At 44.9% G+C, this 21007-nt stretch overlaps 1 protein-coding gene across 1 annotated transcript in view; it reads right to left on the bottom strand.

Moving 5' to 3' along the window:
- Positions 1-21007, bottom strand: part of GRIK3 (glutamate ionotropic receptor kainate type subunit 3) — a 653994-nt gene that overhangs the window by 127955 nt on the left and 505032 nt on the right. The window contains exon 11 of the mRNA XM_086954197.1: positions 10279-10502. Within this exon, the coding sequence (XP_086810323.1) occupies positions 10279-10502 (224 nt within the window). The remainder of the gene's footprint in view (positions 1-10278; positions 10503-21007) is intronic.

The raw sequence follows: 21007 nt of genomic DNA, 5'->3' as shown, positions 1-21007 counted from the left end.
AGATAAAAAATAATCTGGCTAGAAATTGTAATCATGCTAACATGGGCGAATTTTCCTCCATACTTACAGCTACAGCTCCTACCACTGAAGAATCTCTGCACACTTAGGCAGCGGATATTACAGTTTGGCTTTAATCTGCTAGAATTACATTGCCCCCTTCAAGAAAATTAAGACTTTGCATCCCCACGATGCTCAACGATGGTTCTCCAACGAGTTAAAATTAAAAAACTTGCACTACGGCAAGCCGAACGTAGGTGGAGACATGATTACTCCTTGGATAAAAGAGCCTCTTACGTCACTTTGCTCAAAGATTATAAAAACGCAATTCTCCAGACTAAGGCGGAATACTTCTCTACAAAGATTGTTAATTCAGCAAACAAGTTCATAGTCAACAAACTTACCAACCCAGACAGGGTTAGAGCAAAATCTGTCCCCATGCAATCTCTATGTGACTCGCTCAATTCTTATTTCTTTAATAAAATTACTCTGATTAAAACAAGCATTCCACCAGCCTTCTCCATTATAGCCTGCTTCCCTCTAGAAAAAGTACACCTGTACTTAACCAAATCCCCCCAATTTCAAAGGAAATCTTTTTTAGTCTTCTAAAAAAAGTTAGCTCTGGCTCCACCACTGATTGTTGCCCACTGCATATCTTACACGAGGCTTTCTTTGCTTGCCCCGACCCCCCTTATCACTTCTCAACAACTCGCTAAAACTTGGTATTAACCCCGACACCTTGAAAAGTGCTGAGATTATCCCGATCCTGAAAAAACTAATTTGGATCCATTAGTGCTCAGTAATTACCAGCACATCTCTCTGCTGCCCTATCTCAGGAAAATCCTAGAAGCTCATGTGGCAAACTCCCTGAGTTTCTTCATTGAACTACCTCACTTCTTGGACTCTCACCAGGCTGAATTAAGGCCGGCACATTCAACAGAGTCTGTCATCCTTGCAGTCATGGATGAACTCAGTGGGGGGATGGACAGAGGCTTTACCCAGGCCCTGGTACTCATTCATTTGTCAGCTACTTTTGACATGGTGGATCATGATATTCTGATGAACCATGTCAGAAATGCTGGGGACCAGGGCATGGCTTTGAGGTGGATTTCTTCCTTTCTTTACAAACCATTTCCAGGCAGTTTGCCTGGCAAATTTCTCATCCCAGAAAATGAAATTGGCATGTGGGGTACCTCAGGGGTCCTCCCTTTCGCCCCTACTGTTCAATCTATACCTATTCCCCCTGATCTGGTCTATGCGTGAGCAAAACGTTGTCACTTTTAACTATGCAGATGACCTTCAGTTGGTGTTTGATATCAATCTTACCATCTCTTCAGCTCTCAACTTCCAGTCCACACTAAGCTTTATTAGCGCCTGGATGAACGACAACCAACTGAACTTAAACCCAGACAAAACTGAGCTCATCCTCACAGGTGGATTAGAAAACCCATGGAATGCCAATTTGTGGCCCCTACACTAGGTAGTCCCCCACTCCCTGCAACTTCTGTCAAGAGTTTAGGGATCATGATTAGTAACGATCTTTTCATGAAGGCCTAGATAAGCTCAGAGGTTTCGGCGTGCTTCTTCCATCTTCGCAGAATCTGGAAGATCAGCAGATTCTTAACCACTGAGGCCCTAACCCTGACTATCCTTGCCTTGTTAATGTCACGTATTGATTACGCCAACTCGCTTTACGTTGGCATCCCCGCAGATCAACTACAACGATTGCGCTGGTGCAAAATCACGCAGCCAGACTTATCGCCTACCAGCCGATACGACATCACGTGAAAACCCTATTGAAGAGCATTCACTGGCTCCCGGTGGCTAAATGCTGTGCCTTTAAACTGGGATGCACCTCATTCAAAGCCCTAACGGGGAATGGCCCTGCCTTCCTCTCTTCCAGGATTCAGCGCTATATCCCCTCTAAAGAACTACGCTCCTCCTATCTTAATTTGCTGACCCCCCGTATTTTAAAGTAAGAAACACGGAGGGCTCAGATTTGCGGTATTAGCTCCACAGCTCTGGAATTTGCTTCCGGTGGAAGTGAGGCTTACAGCCTATTACGCACAGTTCAGGAAACTACTTAAAACATTTCTCTTCACTCAGGCATATCTGTAAGTCAAATGCATCACTGTCACAGCCCCTCTCTTGCTCATGAGCGCCATGAAATCGCCTGGTGTACGTGCGCTGTATAAATTCATTTAACATAACATAACATATAAGTCTCCCCAATGTGAACCAAGGGTAGGGTACATTATAATAATAATCAGGGACATTATAAAATATGTTTTATATACAGTGGTGAGGGAAAAACTGCCTATTTCCATTTCCCCATTGTACTACAGTAGCTCCATAGGCTAACATTGGAAGGCTTTCTTACATTTTAATAATGCTTAACTTTGAAAGAAGTGAGCTAGAAAATAATTCAGTATGAAAATAACAGTTGGAGTAAATCCAGCAACTTGCCAAGGTTGGATATATTATGACTATTGAAGGAAAGGAATTATAGAACTGATTTCCTAAAGTTACCAAATTCAGCCCTCTAGAAGCTTCTTCGTATTGGCCAGCCTTTGACAGGCTGAGCGAAGCTCCCTTGATTTGGTGAGAAGTGACCAGGGCTGAGACAATGGCGACATCTGGTGGAAGGAAATCTGCTTCTGCTGATGCCAATCCATAAAAGTGGGCTGGGTAGCCAAACTGTTTTTCAAAGGAGTTAGACAGAAAGGACAGGAATCAGGCCCACCACCACTTTCTGCACCCCCCGCCAGGTGGGACTCCCTGTAATTAGATTAGGAGAGGGGCTGGAAGGTAAGTGTAGAGAAGGGTTAACCAGATCTAAACCTCCAGGAGAGATTCTCTCCATTTTGTTTTTTGTTGAGAAGTGCTTTCTGGGACATAAATATGCCACACTTCTAAGGAATTGTCATCACAGAGGATGGCACCCCACACCCCATTGGTCAGGGGTACCCCCTTGCTTGCCAGACCAGAAACTGTAATAAATATAGAGAGAGCTGTTCAGCAACTCATATTCCTGTCTGGAAATATAAAGAGAAACGATTGCCCTGCTAAACCCCTGGTCTGCACCATAAGAGGACTGCCCTGCTGCACACTTTGGACTTCACAAAAGAGGACTTTGCCATGCTTCCAAAGGCTTTAGAAGTGTACTCCCTGAAAGAAACAGGTACAAAAGAGCTTCATGAATCCACCTACATCAACGCCATCAAGACAAGCCCAGCTGACCAACTTCGCTTGGACTTTAAGGATATGACCAGGTGCATAGTGGGAATTGTAGTCTCAAACCTCCAAGAGTCAAATCTGAGCTTCTAGGCCCATGACTGGTGCTGTGGACCTTCAAATACCTAAGAAAAACATCTGGAGAAGAAGGACTGTCCTTCTGCACCTTTGGACTGCACAAGAGAGCAATGCACTCATATGGACTGCACCTGTTGCACTCACAAGGTTTTGTAACAAAAGGTAATTGCCTTTCTTAATGATAACAAGTGGACTCCCTAATCAGCAATAGGTAGAAAAACGCTGAAAGGGCTACTTACACAATTAACAGCAGGGATTACTTCAGCTGACAAGCTTCACCTGGATTTTACTTGGATGGACCAAGGGTAAAGTGGGAGTTGTAGTCGCAGACCCCAAGAGGTAAACAGAACTTCAGAACCATTGGCTGGTACTGTGGACCACTTTCCTGCCTCAAGAAACACTTCTGGAAGTAAGTGTAAAAGTGTTACTTCACAGGCAAACTGAACTCTCGGCTTTGTCCGTGTCAAGCGTGACCTTTTTTAACTCTTTGAACGCTACTTGTTTCTAAGCGCTAGTTTTACATTTAATCTTTGAAAAATTATGTCCCCGTTGCCTACATTGGTTTTTGATTTTCTTGGTTTCGTTTTAATCATGCAAATAATTCCTGTCTTTATTAATTAGTGTTGGATTTTTATTGTGTTTTGTTTCTTATTTGTTTACTGTATTGGTGTGTTTTTAAATGCTTTACACATCTGTCTCCTAAGTTAAGCCCATCTGCCCGCAGCCAAGCTACCAAGGGTTGAGCAAGGATTAATTTATTGAGTACTTAATTGGACCTTATTTGCGATTTTGGTGTTATTACTAGCTGTAGGTACCTACCTGCACCTACTAATAAATTCACCTTCCAACACCATTCATAAAATGGTTGCCTGGTTAAAGTCATATTGGACCTGCCCTATTTAGGAGTTTTTTTGTTGTTGTTTTTTTTTTTAATATACAAGAACGGGGTTGAACCTGTGTCCCTCAGAACCTGGGTTAATGTTAGTTTAAACGAAATTGGTTTTGTTGGGTGCGGTCAAAACTTAATTTCAAAAGTGGTCTCGATAACCAAGATCCAATAGCCTATAGGCAACTAAACAACTGCCCCCCTCTGAAAGAAAGAAAGAGAATTCTTGCAATCAATGAAAGAATAAACTGCGTGTTACTCTATATTTTCTTTATATTAAATGAATCACAATTTTACAAAGATAGTTGTATAAATATAACTATCTTTGTAAAATTGTGATTCATTCAATATAAAGAAAATATAGAGTAACACGCAGTTTATTCTTTCATTGATTGCAAGAATTCTCTTTCTTTCTTTCAGAGGGGAGCAGTTGTTTAGTTGCCTATAGGCTATTGGATCTTGGTTATCGAGACCATTTTCTATTTAGGGGTATGGCAGACCCGCCTGAAAAATAAACTATGGCCCCCAAAGCACATGAATAGCGTTCCCTGCTTGTCAGGGCCATTGATGTTTTGTTTTTACAAATGAACTCTCTTTTTGGATGATCATTTGCTTAAAAGAAAGAAAGGTACAGGTCTCTATACCCGGGTGGTCCTCCGGCATGGGAGCCGAAGACAGGGTCTCAATGACCCTGAAGGGTTTTCATTACTTCTAAAATGATTTTAAACGCTGTAGCAGCATAACCTGCAAATGAACTATTAGCTGACAGGATGTTCGGTAATCAGGCTGTTTGCAAACATACCATTCACCTGTTTTACCTCAGTTGAGGCACCACTTACTCACCTACCTACCTACCTACCTTTCTAGCATGGTCAAAGGAAAAGTACTCGGCTGCATTGGGAAGATCAAACGAAAACTTCGAAAGACAATGTGGCGATGACATCAAGGCCTGTGCTGGGGTCTACCGCTGCGGCTTGCATCAGAGAGAATATTCAGAAAGCGGTAAATGAGCGATCAGACTCAGCCACATCAAAAAACATAAAACCCTGTACAGCCCATTAGGACGCAGGAGAGATGTAATGAAGTGACATTTACAGGGTGTTCCTCCAGTCTCGAAGAGCTGGATGTGCTTAAGATGTGAGGCTCGCTCGACAATCAGCCCCAGGCTTCCTTCCATGCAGTGGAAGATGTCACACAGTGAGAAGCACCAGCAGCTGCAGCATCCGCTCCGACTTAAGCGTTCTCCTTGTCTTACATCAGAAAGAATTTTCAGGGAGAACAAGCTCCAAATGGAGTCATTTACATCTACACTGAACCTATGGAGAAACAAATCTCTCCTGACCTTTTTTTGGTAAATGTGCACCATAGTGTCTTCAGATGACTGTGGTGGGAGGCTAACATGCTCATTTCCAAATGACTGTGTTAAGCACAGCGATATTCAAGAAATTTATAATTAGGTTTGAAACAATTTGTTCGATTTCTAAAAGAGATCTCACGAGTGACTCCAAGGGGATATTTAAAGAGGACAGCAACCACGTTCACACCCACTCTCGCACAAAGTGCTGCCTCCCTCGATGCATCTCTGGCCCCACCACCTCCTCTAAGTGTTGTCACATCTTTCTGAAAGATTTCTCTCTGGCTGCCTCTTTGTTGATTCAGATTATAATCATTGCCTTGCATTGAAATACAGGACGATCCTTTAGAACTTGTATTATGTGTTTGCTAATGCCGTCCCTCTGGATTGTGCTAAGGCGAGGTTCTATTGCATTGCCTTCCATTCATGAGAACAACTCATTACATCTTCACTGACTCGCTGAAATAGTTTCAAACTATGGCCAAATAGAATATATGTCTTTTAAAGGCTGCCTGCTCTTAAGTTCAGTTATTTAATGTTAGGTAACTTTCTCTCCTTTCCAACCCCCTGTGCATCTACAGCACTTTATGAAATGAAGGTAGCTGTTCATTCCAGTTATAATAATAATAACAATAATAATCCTAATAAAGATTATTATTATTAGCAGTAGCAGTAGTAGTGGTGACATTATCAATATTATTTCTAGTGTTGTTATTTTTAATATTGATTTTAAAATATTATAGGACCTGGGATCCAATAAAAAATAAAGATAGAAAAAACACATCCTACAGCCTGCACTGAAAGGCCTTCCAGTCATGGGCACAAGCACCACACATGCTGTAGATGAGCATTTTTTTTACTTACTTGTTTCCGGTTTGCGCCACACACCCTATGCCGCTTCGAGGCCTCCCCAAAACACTTTGGGAGAAGGGAGCCAGAGGGGTTGTGTAGGTGCAGATGGTTCTCCTGCTCACCCTGACGTTCACTACAGCCACGTTGATATTTGTAGAGCTGTTTCGGCCTTGGCAGGTCCTCTGCTCCTGATGGACATGTGGCTGGGACCTGTCTCACGACTATCACCAGCCATGATGATGGAAGATCAGAAGTTCGACACGAATGAAGGTCAGCTCTTATGATTAATATAATCAAAAGATTATATATTTGTAGGGGCATCAGACTGAACAGAACCGACTGACCTTCCCACTGGTCAGGAGGTTCTACACTAGGCTGACTTCTCAGAGAGAGGTGCAGGGGCGGGGCAATCAGACACATTCAGTGCCCAACACAGTGGCGCTTCCACAGCACTTAGAGACAAATGAGGGATGAAAAATACTATCCAAAAGACGGTTGTTGCAACAATGATCCAGTGGTTGCTAGGTGCAGGGACCTGGCATGAACCAGAGAGTGAGTTTTTCGTTTCATTAGCACAACTGCTTTGCAATGAGTTTCTGAACCCCAGGGAAAGTTACAGTCTGGTATTTGGGTGCGCCTGCCCCATCTATAGGAAGATCTTTTTTGAGGCAATTTGTTGTAGTCCGGCTCCTTTTTGTGACCTCCTGTGTCAGTTCCATAACGCAGCTGCCTTTAATGGCCTTCGTGTAGAACCTGCCCTGTACTACCATCTCAAATCATGCACATCATGTGTAATGCAGTGAGGCACTGAGAACAGTTAGCGGCGCATCAGACTTGGTTTGATTTTATTATAACTATAACACAATTGCAGTACTGAGCTCACTATCTTGACAGAATGAAATAAAGAATAGAAATTGAGGAGAAACATATAGCATTGTATATGTACCATAAAAATACAACAGCAAAAAATAACACCAAGAGACCCAATAAAAAAACAGAGGTGTGTAAAACACTTTTCCTTCACACTTAGTAGTCTAGACTCTAAAGATGCCCCAAAAAATCAAGCATTATTACTCTATGCCATGTTCTAGTGCGAGATGTTTACAGAACTGGAGCTTCCTCGTCTCCTTCCCCCCAAACTTAGGCCTAAACCAACTTGTCAGTAATGTTTGAACTCAAGATTATGCAGAATGAATGGTAAACAGCACTGGCTTTGTGAATAATGCACCTATGCCTCAGATAGCATCCTCTAAAACACTTATGATGTTAATGCAGTATATTTATATTTTAATATGTAGGCCATCACTACTAATAGCCCACAGTATTACAATGTAAGCAGTAACTCCTGTCACAGTAAACGTCAAAATTAAGAATTGTGATTACAATATAAGCAGTAACTCCTGTCACAGTAAACATCAAAATTAAGAATTGTGTGGATTTGCTCACACTCAGTAAACACATGGTGCCATAAAATACAAGTCCAGTAGATCAAACCTGCTGATATTTACTAGAGATAATGCCTGCAAAATAGCGGGCCTTGGAGAAATTAATGTGTGGCAGGCACCAAAATCCACATAGCAAGAAATTGGGTTGTTGGTTGACTGGGGTGTAACCCCTGGTCAAGCAGCAACGAGAATCCTTGTCATGGTAAGGCAAGAACAAACCCCAAATAAACCTGTGCTCAACCCCCTGGTAGCTTGGAACAGAGCAGTCAGGCTTAACTTAGAGGCAATGTGTAAAGTATTTGTGGAACATTTCAGACAGTAAAACCACACTACAAAAAAGAGCCCAGAACAGAGTTAGGAACAAGGAGTAATTGTTAATAAATATAACAAGACCAGAATGACAACAATTAAATTAGTAGAACTGGAGATATTGAATTTTAAAGTTTATAGTGAAAATAGCACCAAAAAGCACTAAACGCTATTAGATATATCTGGATGTGGAACTGACAAGTTCAGGCCGACTGCAAATGAACGCAGGCCAGCTACAGGGACCCAGTTAGGCCAGCTGAACAGAGTACCTAAAATCCTGGTTGAACAGCGTTGTGTGGATCCGGGTCAAACATGTGGCGTGCAGTCAATGCAATGAGCCGCTCCCGAGTTTTGTGGGGCTTCTACACCACAGTCGTTCTACCTGGCAGAATATTAAAAGTGTACTGATGTGGTGGAGTCTCAGGTCCTTGTTATGTACAGAGTTGGCCTTTGAAGTGGAGAAAAGCTTCTAGATGCATGCCTTTGAGGTGCACAGATGCCCTGACTTCCCTGCCTTTGCTCCAGACTAACTACTGGAATATTCAGCTCTTTGAATGAGGACAGGACACGTCCTATTCAGGTGTAAGTGAGGCTAGGCTCAGACCCTCACTCCCTTCGCTGCCAGTAAAGGCCCATTAGGTCACATCTGAGCTTCCATTGTGTGTCGTTGTATGAGAGGAATACAGAAATTCCAACTGCCAACTACACCAGGTCTTGTGGCTAGAAACAGGCTGCAGGCACCAAATGGCTAAGAAAAAAAATGGCAACTTTCTAAAAGTAGCATTTTAATAATTGTAACTTAAAATCCAACTTCACCATAAATTATGATTTTAATTTGTAATTCCAAAGACACTAAACTTTTATATCTTCCAATTTGGAAAATATGCTTATAAAATGTAATAAGGTAAAACCAATGTTACCCTATGGATGATATAGGCCTTGCAGTGGTGAAAAATTAATTTAAAAGTTTTTCTCTATCAGGACTTGTAACATTTTAAAATATATGTCCTACTTTTGAAATACATTACACCCTGGGTGTTCCCTAGGGGTGTCTTATATGTGTTAAAAAGGAAGGTTTAGGCCTGGCAAAAGGTTTATTGTGCAAGTTGAAAATGGCAGTATAAACTGAACACATGGGCTCTGCAATGGCAGGCCTGAGTCATGCTTAAAGGGCTACTAATGTGAGTGGCACAATGAGGGCTGCAGGCCCCCTAGTAGCATTTAATTTGCAAGCCCTGGTAAAATGTAGTGCACTTTATAATGGACATATAAGTAAATTAAATGGATGTATGACGTTACAACGCATGCTTTTACCACGCATGCCTTTACAACGCGGTTTTTACAACGCATGCCTTTACAACGCATAGTGATTTGGGGCGCTGGATAGTGAATAGTTTAATTTACTTTTCCAACTCCAGTCCCAGTGGATAGTAGGGAAGGTGTTGGATAGTACATTAAACCTATTCCCTATCCTAGAGCGCCCCCCCAGCGCAATGCGTTGTAATGGTTTGCGTTGTAAAAATTGCGTCGTAAAGGAACTGCGTGGTAAAAGTTGCGTTGTAAAGGATGTTCCCCAAATTAAATATGCCAATTGGACGTGAGACAATATTACCATGTTTAGAGAAGAGAGCGCATGCACTTGTCACTGGTTAGAAGTGGTAAAGTGCTCCGAGTCCTAAGGCCAACAAAAACATATTCTGAAAAAGTAGGAGGAAGAAGGCAAAAGGGATGGGATGACCCTGTGGAAAGGGCCAGTACCAACACGCTTTAAAGTTCATATGAATTTCAGGCCTAACTCACTCTTTACTGCTTTTCTAATACCTTTCAAATGTTATTGGGTAAATGTTTGACAGTCTTATGAGGGTTAGGCCAACTCTTTCTCTTGATTAGAGTAAAATCTCCTGTACTGAGGGTCTATTTTCCAAGTGTATGGTATGTGTCTATGGTCCTTTAATTGACATAACCCTGATTTAAAGAATCCGAGTTTTTTTAATTATTTGTATATAAAGAGAAGTAATCAGGTTTCCAGAACAGTGGTTTCCATAAATTCACAATGAAAATTATTTGTGTGCATTTTTTATTTATTTATATTTATATGTTTGAGACACCACAACATGCCTTACCTGGCGATGACAAACATCACGCAGCTGACCCCCAAGTAGGCCAAGAGAATGTACATCCAGATATCTGGTGACAGGGGGTTGAGGAAGGAGAAGACGCTTGGGTTTGTCCCATTGGGCTTTCGGTAGAGGATGCTGATGCCCAGAGTCATGAAGGGCTTGGAGAAATCAATAGCCTTTTCACGGATGTGGGTGATGGTCAGAGGAGCGACAGCCAGGTCGGCTTTCTAAATCAGTGAAAGGGGAAAAAAACAAGACACACATAAGAACATTATAAAATCGGTCGTCAGAAGAAACATGACGAGCATAACAGTGAACAATTCGCAATACAGCCTGCAAGCAGAGACCATGCTCTGGTGAGGTGAGTAACAAAACATGGCTGCCCTTCACAGTGCTGGACTGTTTTTCTGACATAGATTGGGCTGGTGTCACTAAAGGATGTCAGCAGTGACACTGACATTCTTACGTTGCGGTGTTTACTACTGAGATTACAGAAGCAAGCAGAGTTGTAAAGAGCTGTGAATCGACTTGTTGTGTTGGAAGGAGTGGCAAGGAAAACGAAAAGAGGTACAGAGCAGTGAGTCAAAAGCAGGCAGTGGGCAAAGAACAGCTTCTGAGTGAAGCAACAGGCTCTATGTGATTCTGGAAGAAAAAAAACCATAAAGTAATCTGTACTTGAGAAACTCTATATAGCAGCTCAGTTGCCTCAAATATTTCTATTGATATGAAGGTCATTCCTGAGGATGTTTATTCCATTGAAAGGCATTCATCACGAGATTTATTCCATCCTGAGGAACATATGATTCAAATAAAAACAGGAAGACAGAGGAGTGCCTTGGTGCCCACATGGAGAGAGAGAGGTCGAGAAGCACTGAGAGGCTGAGGAGTAACAGCTCCAGATCCAGGTGGACTCCATGTATGAATGTGACGCCAAAGCGAGTGATGTATTCAAAAGTGAGATTTGAAGGACCACTCTGCCTGAGCACACCCTAGGTGGTGAGGTAATCGGATGTTGTCTGAGTGGACTTACTGCAAAGGGAGCGTTCTGATTTGCTGGTCAATTTGAGAATAGGTAATTTTAAGCTTCTGACACTTAATTATATTCCCTGGAGAGGTCAACACTCTAATACTCCAAAAAATGGGGTGACTTTTCTTTTCGAAAACAGATAAAAAGAGCAACAAACATTCACCAATACTAATACACAAAAAAATCTTGTTTCCGCTCATTGATTTTCATCTCCACTGCCCACCTTAACACAATTAGTGTTTCCTACTACAATTGGGTTGCTATTAGCCACAAAGGTGATCTACAGTTAGTTGTTATGTCCAGCTGGTGCCAGGGAGAAAACTGTTGAATCTTCAGCCCACAAAACTGACAATGTCCATGAAGAATCAACAGTCCTTCACTTGACCAATATTCTTACTTCCGTATAGATGTTTTAAATTTTTTGTTTTGTTACATTTAAAAACTACTCTCTTGTTCGGCGGTGGAGACTGAGTCAGATCTGGAATCCATTTCGGCTTTGGCTAGGGAATGTGGCAGCTGTGGAATTAACCCAGATCTCTTGACTGGGGTTTAATGTTTGATTTGTTCTGCACTCAGTCCATAATTTGCAAGCCGTTTGCTTTCTTATACTGAGTGCACCTGGTATGCCCAGACGTGGGTTCTGGGCTCACTATGCCACAGTTTTCAAGCTAGCTTGTCTGATGAGGGGTGACACCCTGACACCGGTCCCAGGATGCTTGCTTCTGGTCCAGGGAGCACCCGGCTTGGCAGTTTGGGCTCGACTGTTCCCATTAGGAGCAGGTTCAAGATTAATTTGCATATGGCTGAGTCTGAACTGGTATGGCATGGTGAGCAAAAGAACAACAGATTTAACCCAGATCTCTTGACTGGGGTAAATGTTTGATTTGTTCAACATTTCGTCCATCATTTGTATGTCTTTAGGTCACATTCAGAAGTAGGCTCAATTAAAAAAAAATTCTAGACAACGCTATGCGTCTTTGCACTAGGTTAAACGAGAAGCTGGTTGTATCTGCTGCCATTGTACCATTCTATTCCTCATTCTACTTGTGGTTCCTGCCATACCTACACTTGGTAGTTAGATGCCTGATTCCCACACAGTGGCTTCTCGCTAATATCCCTCAGAGCAGCTCCTACCCAATTGTCATCCAGTGCCCATCCTGAACCTACCAATCAGTGGTTCCCGTAACTTCTTTTCAAAGCCAGACCATCTTGTACCAATAGTTACCAATCAAATACTTAATTCAAATTCAGTTCTGTTGTAACAGTGACCTGTATCTGGTTTGGGGATTACTTCCTGTCATTCCAGTATTTTTGTGTGGGTTGGTTTAACTGTCTTTGCCTTTGACAAAGTCCTGTACTTAGATTCCCAGTGCACACAATAACCAGTACATGGGTTACAATGATAACAAAAACTAGGCATAGACTTTGGAACTGTCATATATATATATTAAAATTTTGTGTTAATATTCGTCTTATCTAGTGACGCCTGAACTTATGGTACAATACATTCTTCTAATACGATTGGTGATACATAGTCTTCTTGCTCACCACAGTCCTTGTATTATAGCCACATGGCCATCCTAACTCTCATTTCTTCACACTACGTGCAGAGTACTCCAGCCTAGTATGCTCGATCTTTTGGTATTACCAAGCTCAAACTCTCTGTGTTGGGTTCGTCCCTCACCGGGTCCTGCCTATGATCAATGCTTAGAGCCTGACATATTACAAGGCCATATCTGATGCCTAAACCATGAGATGCCATTGTACTACAGCTAGGTCAATGCCTGGCTGAATTTATTACAGAGTCTTTTGTACATCAGTTTCATTCAAGCACAGTAGGATGTACAAACCCAAGCTTGTTGTTTCCCTTCTTTTCTGTGCCCTGGTTCCGCTCGTTTTCTTTTCCTGCTACTGCACCCCCTGTGGCCCCACCCTCCTGCTTGTCCATTCGCCGCCCCGCTCCCGTGTCCCAGCTGCTCCTCCCTCACACCTCCCCTTATATGTCAGCCACTGCACCATGAGGAGAGCGAACCTTGACCCTGATTTCCCCCACGCCGCACAGCACCACCTGTGTGCTGTGTCCCTCTGCTCCCCCAGCGCCATAGGTTCGAGGACCCTGTGCCTCAGCTGCACTCTTGCAATCTCTGCATTGTTCCTTGTTAATTTGTGTTGTCTCCCTTTTTGTTTATTCTCCTGTGCCCCCTTTGTTTCCTGATTCCTGTTCCCTGGTGTGTACTTCTTTCCGGATTCACTGTATTGCTTTCACCTATTGTTTCCCTTCTTTTCTGTGCCCTGCTTCGGTCTGTTTTGTACCGCTGCTTCGTCCCCTGCAGCCCGCCCCCTGCTCGTGCATTCGCCGCCCTGCTCCCGCCTTCCAGCTGCTCCTCCCTCCCACCTCCCCGTATATGGCAGTCGCTACGCGGGCTCACATAGCTGGCACGCCTAAGGCAAACCCTTGTGCACCCATCCACACCTGGACCGCACCCAGCACCAGGACCCCTGTCCCCGCAAATGCCACAACACCAGTCTACGCTACGATGCCGGCACCCTCCACACACTCAACACCGGACGATCACACACCTGCTTCCTGGCTGCCCCGAAGTGCACCCAAGGACCCTTCTCCTGCCGGAACTGCAGCTTTACCAGCATACGATCCGCCAACCCACCCATTGCGAAAGAAAGCTACCTCCCCAGATGCATTCTTCTCAACACCCGTTCCGCCTGCAACCATGCCATTGAACTCTTGGACCTACTCGACTCAACCTCCCCAGACGTCGTCTTCCTGACGGAAACCTGTCCACACCGATCCTAAAACCACCCTCAGAGGAACCCTCATCTACAGACCTCCCCGGACCACGGCCACAGTTCAGCGACTCCATCGCTGACTTCGTCAGTACACACGCTCTCGCCTCCACAGACTACATCCTCCTCGGGGGCCTGAACTTCCACCTCGAGGACAACAACAACACCAACTCCACCACCTTGATCAACAACCTCGGACTCAGGCAACTCATAACAGCCTCTCTTTTGCGGTATATACTGTGTCCCCGCTTTTCTACACGTGCGTGCGTAATCATTGAGTCATTTTTTGTCTTGTGCACCCTCCACCAGGAGGTTTGCCTTAAGGTTTAAGGCAGTAGTGATCGTGGAAAGTGGGGGGTAGTGGTGTGATTATTAAAAATCCGGACGGCCAGACAAGAACAATTTAATAGGTCTGGGTTCGGACTAAAGCTAAAAATTACGGATGCACTTTGCGAATTGGTAAGGGATTCTAGTGCATTATATGGGTATTGTTAAAAAGAGGTCAACATGTTTCAGCCTTTGGTAGTCAACAGATCTATAGGCTTTCGTCAGGACCAATGGGGATTAGTGAATAGTGAGAAAACTGTGAGAAGAATAAAGGGTTATTGACCTGATTCTTCGTGACTTTAAGGTTTCGTTGTACCTGCAAAAGGAGAAAACACGCACACAGACAACGACAAATAGGGAGATGGGGTATGGAGAAACACATAATTATGTACAATAGTACCTTAGTTTTTTATAAGGAACTAGAAAATGGCAATACTTCCCGTCACTATTCACTAATCCCCATTGGTCCTGACGAAAGCCTATAGATCTGTTGACTACCAAAGGCTGAAACATGTTGACCTCTTTTTAACAATACCAATGATTACGCACGCACGTGTAGAAAAGCGGGGACACAGTATATACCGCAAAAGAGAGACTATCACTACCAATATACACGTGTATGAGAGTCATATATGTTTGGGAGATACTAGGTCCTTGACTTGTGAACCCAAGGTTTAAGCAGGACCAGTGATCCTTTCCCCCTTCTGATTATGAAAGTTACCTACGGAGACTGAAAGGATTCTCACTCTGCCTCCCCCACCCCCATGATTATACAACTCATAACAGCACCCACCCACTCTGCCGGCCACACTCCTGACCCCATCTTCTCCGCAAGTTCCCACATCTCCTTGAACCACACCACCGAACACCACTGGACTGACCATCGCTGCATCCACTTCACCTTCCGTAAACCCACCACACACCACCGCACCCAACAGATCTCTCACTGCTGCTGGAACAAAGTCACCGAAGACGAGCTAACCACCACCCTCGCCCCGAACCCACCCACTGACCCCACCAACCCGACACCGCAGCCCACAACCTCAGACACTGGATCGACGACTGCGCCAACACCCTCGCCCTGATTAAGAAACCCTCCAGCAGACACACCAGCAAGAAAGCCAGCTGGTTCACCGATAACCTCAAGGCCTCCAACCAAACCTGCCGAAAGCTAGAGAAGAAATGGCACCATGAACAGACATCAGACAGCTACGCAGCCCACAAGAACGCCACCCGCAGACACCATCACCTCATCAGAGCCAGCAAAAGGGCTTCCTTCAAAGACCGCCTAGACAACAACGCACACAACAACAAAAAGCTCTTCAACATCGTGAAGGAACTCTCCAACACCAGCTCCAACACCAATGACATCCCACCTTCGCAATACCTGTGCAACTCCCTCGCCACCTTCTTCCATCGCAAGATCGCAGACATCCACGACAGCTTCAATGACACGACCGCCCAGACAGCCACTGAGACCAACGTCATGTCAACAGCATCCAGCATTGCCATAGTCATCCCGGACGGCTACAAGATCACCTGCAGGGACCGCACCAATTAGAGTAGGAGGAGGAATCGCCATTGTCCACAGGAACACTCTCAGGGTCTCAACCAACACCGACGACACCCTCAGCACCACCAAACACCTACACTTCCAGATCCACACCGATCCTAAAACCCCCCTCAGAGGAACCCTCGCCTACAGATCCCCCGGACCACGGCCACAGTTCAGCGACTCCATCGCCGACTTCGTCAGTACACACGTCCTCGCCTCCACAGATTACATCCTCCTCGGGGACCTGAACTTCCACTTTGAGAACAACAACGACACCAACTCCACCACCTTTGAAGTAATTCGGGGTTCCCAAGGCCTACACACTCCAAAGATAACCCACTTACACTCAAGAACTGTTGGCACGGAAGCTGTAAAAGGCAAAGAACAAGTTTATTAAGACCCCATGGGGTGGTGGTACACTCAAACAGCACCCTTCGGTAATGCAAGAGGTATCACACCGAACACCGGTGCGACCCCGTTTTTATACAGTTTTGGGGCAATAAAAAATAGGCGGCACAAGTTAAGACACATTTGAGGACATATATGGTCATGTTTTGGAATACTGCCAGCTCATTGGAGGGGGCACAACTCCGCTGGTCAGTTTGGTGCACATTCCAGAAGGTTTACGGGTCAGTGGGAACTGCGCATGTGCGACCTGACCAGTACTAAAAATAGCCTGTTGCTGGGCAGATAGGAGTGGTCAGCGGAACGGACAACGGACTAAAGGGCACGTCGGCCACGAGGCCGCTCATGATCTAAGATGGCCGCTACAACATTCAAAATGGCGTTTTTCATATATAGTCAAGTTAAGGAGGACAACGTGTAGGTTCAGCTAATCGCTAATGCGGCCGGGCCAATTACAACAGACGACCCTTTTAGCGGTTAGCTGAATCTACCTCATAGTGAACATAGTCAGGATGTTCGTCCTCGATGTCTATTAACATTATTTGTGTTACCTCCTTGTGAAGCATCATTTTGTCATGGGCAAGAGCTCGTCTTGATGGTATACAAGCTGATAAACACATTGAACATAAGGCTGGGCCACATTGAATACATAAACATACGGAAAACATTGCTCCCACAAGTATACAGAGAATTGTCAACAGTTTCCAGCCCCAAGTTGCAATCGTAGACCAGAACCACCCTGAAAGTGTCCAAGTTCCATTGTCCGGGTGTATTTCAGCAGCTATTTTATGAAGCTTAGAAATAGCATCATACACAGATGGAGAATTGTCCGGGACATATACGCAACAGCTGCTTCCGATAATCCTACATGCCCCCCCACGATCAGCCAAAACAACGTCCAACACCATTCGATTTTGGAGGGTGACAATTCTGGAAATCTGTAGTTCCTCTGTAATATTCCCCAGGGCAATGGCAGTGTCATTTGCAACAGCCTCAACAACACGTGTCAGTCGTCTGATTTTCCGGCTGTTCAGTGCAGCCCCCACAAAGGAGAATAGTCCCAGATTAAAGTCCACATACTGTTGTAACGCAGTGTCTGTTTGGTCAATGTCCTCCAGGGCAACAGTTCGTTTAACCCTATTCAAAACGAAATCATGGTACAGTATATAATCGTTGTGGTACATCGGAGGGGCAATGAATACAGGGGGCAACACAAACGATACGTAGCACGTGCCCAACCATCCCACTGGAAGCTGATGGTATCCCTTCGTTCCACAGATAAAGTATGTATTTCGTGATGCAACAAATGAGATGCCATTCGGGCTATCAAACGTGAGAGAAATGTTACATTCGCTTTTCCCCACTGCAATCGTGCCCTTGTTTCTGATACATAAATCGGCTTTTGTGGCAATGACATTTATAACATGAGCACTAGATACATTAACATTCCGCTGATTGCTGTATACACGTGCGGCAGATATATTGTCAGGCCTATACTCTTCCCATTCGAAACGTGTACCCTCAGCCTGGGGAAACCCATCTTTGTCATGGAAACATACTTTATTCAAACGGAAAAGCACCCCCCCTTTAGATGGCCATCTCAAAGTAAAAAGGAGGGTGTACCAAGCGTTGCATGACCCATTATGTGAAAACGGGAGTGGAATAAGTGGGGTGCCCCCTCTCTTCTGGTGCCCAGGCAACATTCCACACACCCAACAATTCGAGGTATTGGTCGTGTTATGTGTGTGGTGAAGAATCTGAATGAAGCTGTTATTTAAATACGTTTGGCGATGGCGCTCTTCATGAAAGGGCAGTGTGAAATGAAAATGTTCAGACGGTGCCGGGGTAGTCGGCAGCAAATGTTCACGTACAGGCACCACAAGTTCGACTACCCAGGCTATAACAGCTATCACCACGATAGTCAAGACAAAGAGAAAGGCACCCAATATTTTCTTATCACGGGATGCCGTTGATGCCATATTTCAAGAATATTCGTGCAAAATCTCAAATAGCACCAATTGTTCACAAACTGTCCACAAATTGTCTCAGATACACGTACGTGTATACCTAATAAAAAGAAAAATGCGGTGCTGAACTCCGAGGTAGCCGTTGTTTTCTTCTCCGGGCCAAGACGGGTGTCGCTACTCTGGCAGAACTGATCCCCCCCCTTGGAATTCCCGGTTTCCGTTTCACAAACCTGGAGCGGTAACCAACCAGTCATTTAAAAAGGACACAAAAATCTTCTTATCGTGGACGTAGGTTGTAGCGCTCTCTCCCAATCGCAGTTTGGTCCGGGAAGGCTCCCTCCACTTCGGCCGACGTCACAGCTGGGCTCTTTTCTTTCTCCAAAATCTCCTTGTAATCAGTCAACACAGCAGGAGTCACCAGATCCGGAGAGACACGGCGACAATGTGTCGAATGTACCCACCGCTTCCTGTTTGTCACTCGTACTGCGGTGCGGGTCGCCAGGAGGACCTGCTCGGGGCCCTTCCACCTGGGCTCCAAACTGCTTGCTCTCTCAAACGAGCGAACCATTACATGATCACCGGGACGAAGATCATGGCCTTCTCCAGTAGAGTTGTCAGGGAGCGCTTCTCGAACCTGTTGATGAATAGAGAGCAAATCATTTGTTAATCGTGCCAAATAATCATTCATCATAACACAAGGCACATCATGTATTAATCGCGGCTTGGGCACCCCCCAAATATTCATAGGGCGGCCAAACCCCACCTCATAGGGCGTAAGGCCGGTTCGTGAGTGGGGTACTGATCTAAGAGATAGTAGTGCTAGCGGCAACGCATCTGGCCACTTCAGTGATGTAGACGCCACAATTTTGGCCAGCTTAAGCTTCAACGTGGCATTGTACCGCTCGACCAAACCTGCTGACTGAGGGTGGAATACAGCGTGGAACTTTTGCTGAATCCCTAACCCCTTCAGTACATATTCCACAATCTTTCCAACAAAATGGGGCCCATTATCGCTCCACAAACATTTGCAAACTCCAAAGCGAGGAAAGAATTCCTTAAGCAACACCTTAGCTGTTGTCAAAGCTGTATTGTCTTTCGTGGGGTAGGCCTCAACCCATTTGCTAAAAGCACACACCACCACTAGGACATACTTCAAGTTGTTGCAGCGCTCGAGTTGGATGTAGTCCATTTGAAGCACTTCAAATGGTGCCGAAGGTGGAACGAAACCTCCTTTCGGAGTATGGGTCCCCTTTCCAGGATTGTGTTGCAAACACACCAGGCAGGTCTGCACTACTCTCGTTGCAGTATTAGCAATCTCGGGATGTTCCCAAACTCGTGTTAAAAGCCGAGTTATTGCAAGAGCTCCGACATGAGCCAGTCCATGTGTCATCTGGACCATCGCCTGCAAGTAAGCCGCAGGCAATTTCCACTTTTCCATGTCTTTGCTTCTCCAACAACCCTCGTCATCTAGTACCCCATCTGCTGCCCAAGCCGCAAGTTCAGATTCTGTGGCTGATTTTTGGATATCCCGTATCTCTGCTCTAGCATCACTCCATCGCTCAGCCTGTGATTGTACCACGTACATGGGGGAGCTAGTTCGGGACATAGCCGTTTGCCTTGCTATACTGTCTGCAAAGGCATTTCCTTGACCCACTCTATCCGTAATCTTTTTATGGGCACTGCACTTTACTATCGCTACTTTCTTAGGGCCAAGCAACGCATTTAGGAGATCACGCACTAGCTCTCCGTGCATAATGTGCTCTCCGTGTGATGTCAGAAACCCGCGTTCTCTCCAAAGAAGCCCGAAGTCGTGGGCCACTCCAAAGGCATACCGGCTGTCCGTGTATATGTTCACACATAATCCGGCACTCAATTCGCAGGCTCTTGTTAAAGCTATCAGCTCTGCTGCCTGAGCTGATTTTTGTGGTATCCTAGCTGTTTCTACCACTGTCTTAAGTGTCGTGATCGCATATGCTGCGGAAGTCGTGCCATCTGGCAGCCTTAGGCACGATCCATCAACCCACAGTTCCCCATCCACATCTGGAAGTGGCACATCCTGTAAGTCAACACGACCCTTTGTCTGTTCCTCGGTCAGGAAAACACAGTCGTGATGTTTCTCTTCCTGACCCTCCTCGGCCGGATAGGGCAATAAAGTGGCAGGGTTCAAAGTAGCGCATCTTTTCAATGTGATATGTGGCGTCAAGAGTGTCAGCTCGTATCCTGTTAGCCGTGCACTCGTGAGATATTGGGTCTTTGTTTGGTTTAACAGGGCATCTACTGCGTGAGGAACTAACACCAATAATTTGTGTGATAACACTATTCCCTCACTCTGCCGTATGGCTACTGCAGTTGCTGCTACCGCTCGAAAACACCCTGGCAACCCTCGTGCTACAGGATCCAAAATTGCAGAGAAGTATGCACATGGTCTCTGCTTATCCCCGTGTAATTGCACTAACACTGACAACGCGCACCCATCATTCTCATGTACATACAATGTGAAAAGTTTTGTATAGTCTGGTGTACCTAACACGGGTGCGGAACAAAGGGCTTGCCTCAACTGCTCAAAAGCTTTCTGACATTCATCTGTCCACTCAAGAGGCATTGGTGTGTGTTAGACCTGTCTGCTTCTGGGAAGACTCTAACCACCAT

Source organism: Lissotriton vulgaris, chromosome 2_1, assembly GCF_964263255.1.
Source record: "Lissotriton vulgaris chromosome 2_1, aLisVul1.2, whole genome shotgun sequence".
NCBI lineage: Eukaryota > Metazoa > Chordata > Amphibia > Caudata > Salamandridae > Lissotriton > Lissotriton vulgaris.
The sequence above is the reverse complement of the archived record's forward strand: the minus strand, read 5'-3'. Positions and strand labels throughout refer to the sequence as shown.